The sequence below is a fragment of the Poecilia reticulata genome, linkage group LG11 (genome assembly GCF_000633615.1).
Source record: "Poecilia reticulata strain Guanapo linkage group LG11, Guppy_female_1.0+MT, whole genome shotgun sequence".
NCBI classification, from domain to species: domain Eukaryota; kingdom Metazoa; phylum Chordata; class Actinopteri; order Cyprinodontiformes; family Poeciliidae; genus Poecilia; species Poecilia reticulata.
In genome coordinates, this window is record NC_024341.1 from 27,913,664 (window position 1) to 27,915,574 (window position 1,911).

At 50.7% G+C, this 1,911-nt stretch overlaps 1 protein-coding gene across 4 annotated transcripts in view; it reads right to left on the reverse strand.

The window, feature by feature from the left end:
- Positions 1 to 1,353, reverse strand: part of LOC103473034 (sodium channel subunit beta-1) — a 12,855-nt gene extending 11,502 nt beyond the window's left edge. For 2 of the 4 annotated variants that reach the window (XM_017307447.1, XM_008422955.2), the window contains exons 1-2: positions 1,072 to 1,353; positions 353 to 941 (exon numbers count right to left, since the gene is read on the reverse strand). In XM_017307447.1, the coding sequence (XP_017162936.1) occupies positions 353 to 404 (52 nt within the window). In that variant the 5' untranslated portion in view covers positions 405 to 941; positions 1,072 to 1,353. Of the gene's footprint in view, positions 1 to 352 lie in introns of all 4 variants that reach the window. The other 2 variants (XM_008422956.2, XM_017307446.1) reach the window with 2 other exon arrangements.
- Positions 1,354 to 1,911: the final 558 nt, after the last annotated feature.

Sequence of the window (1,911 nt, forward strand, 5' to 3'; positions counted from 1 at the left end):
TTTCTCATCCTATGCTAGGCTAGTTAGCATAGCCACCGATGACAGCAGGTCAGCGGTTTTCCTGTAAGTTGTTTCTCTGCCATTAGCGCCGTTACAATAGGTTGATTGACAGCGCCAAGTCCCGCCCCCTGGCTCTGATTGGTTGCTTTTGGTCCATTTCCCCAGAGAGGAGATCGATGTTTATCTGTCTCACAACAAGCTGGCAGTTTTAACTAACATGTAAAACATTTTAATAAACGTCACATAATGCAGGTTTAAGGTTTAATCACTGGCTGAAAACAAACTCATGTTTTTGTCTCATTTCAAGCTCACCGGTGTGAATATTCTGTTTTTACAGTGCAGCGGGACTCACCGAGCAGGCCGCAGAGCAGAGCGATGAGCAGCAGGGGGGCCTCGGCCGCCATGATGCCGGCTCCACCTGGATCTACCTGGTTCGGGTTGAAGGACGGAGCCCGTCCGGTGAGGGCGGAGACAACCGGAGAAACGTTTCTGCTCTTTGGCTCCGGTCTGCAGCAGCTTCCCGTCGGTTTCTGGCTGAAAGCGACCGCTGCAGCCGCGCAGCGTCCTTCCTGAGCCGCGCGCTTCGGGCCCGGAGGTCTAGCGGGTCATCAGAGCCTCACAACGAGAAATGCGCCTTTAAATGTGCAGCTCAGCCGCTGACTGTCCCCCACCTGTCCGATGCTGCGGGCTGAGGTGAGACGGGCTGGATCACGGGCCTCCAGTTCGGTCCCGCGGAGCCCCGAAACGCGGCGGCGGCGCGCTCCCCGGACGGACCTATCCGCTGCTGACCCGCGGCTCCTGGACGCGCTGGTTCCGCCGCGCTGGCATCGCATAGGCGGCCGCGGCAGGGAGGGAAGGCTCGCTCTCTCTCTCTCTCTCTCAGCTCCTGCGTCTCTGACGCCGCAGCGGCTCCTGTTGTCACGCAGGATGCTGCAGATGCACTGCGGTAAAAAAATAAAAAAATAAAGAAATAATAAAAGAAACGACCCGCCGCGTGCGCGCGCGCGCGTCAGCAAGGTGATGCGCGATGAGCGCGCGCGGGAGGTTTTTTGAGCTCAGGTGTGATCAGACCTCCGCGAGGCTCCCACGGACGCGTTTCCACGGAGTTAACGGGACAATGACGAGCCCACAGCTGAGACGGACATCGGCCGTGTTCGTGTTTTCCGAAGATGAAGTTGGCGTCCGACTCGGAGAATTGTTAAAGGGCGATTCCGCCTAATTTCCCTCTCTCCCTTCTTTAATGACTCAAACCCGGACGGGATTACTCCACACTATTGGAAAACATTTTAAACCCACTTTGGGATCTGGACAATCTCTATTTTCTGAGGAAGTTGCTTAAAGGGATATTTCAGCATTTTCCACCATATTTCAGCTGATAGCTGAGAAACTTCAGTATTTTCACCGTTTCACCCATTAAAGAGCAAGAATGGCGCTGGGATGAATACAAGGGGGAATAAATGTTATCAAAATTAGATTAAAAGCGCAGCTGAGTCGCCACCATACCCTCCAGTCTTTTTTGTTTAGAGTATTTTGAAATGTACTTTCCAGTGTTTAAATAAATGTTTCATAAACCACAAGCTGGGTTTTGAACGTTCTGCTAATAGTGTAGAATATTCTAGATCAGGGTTGAAGAGTCCAGGTGTTTTTAAACCAGAGGACATTAAAGAAGCTCAAGGTGAAGGGAAATTAAGCGGAATCGCCCTTTAGCCTCCAATCGGAAGCCAACTTCAGCCTCGTCTCTGTTTCTCTTTATTGTGAATTTTGATATGAAAATATGGAAAAACACTGAAACTAATAAAAACAAACTAATAAAAACAAACCATCTGTTTCTGTCTGATTCAGATTTATGGTTTTTAACACAGCTGCAGTCTGTGTGTGTCTGTGTGTGTGAGTGTCTGTGTGTGTGTGTGT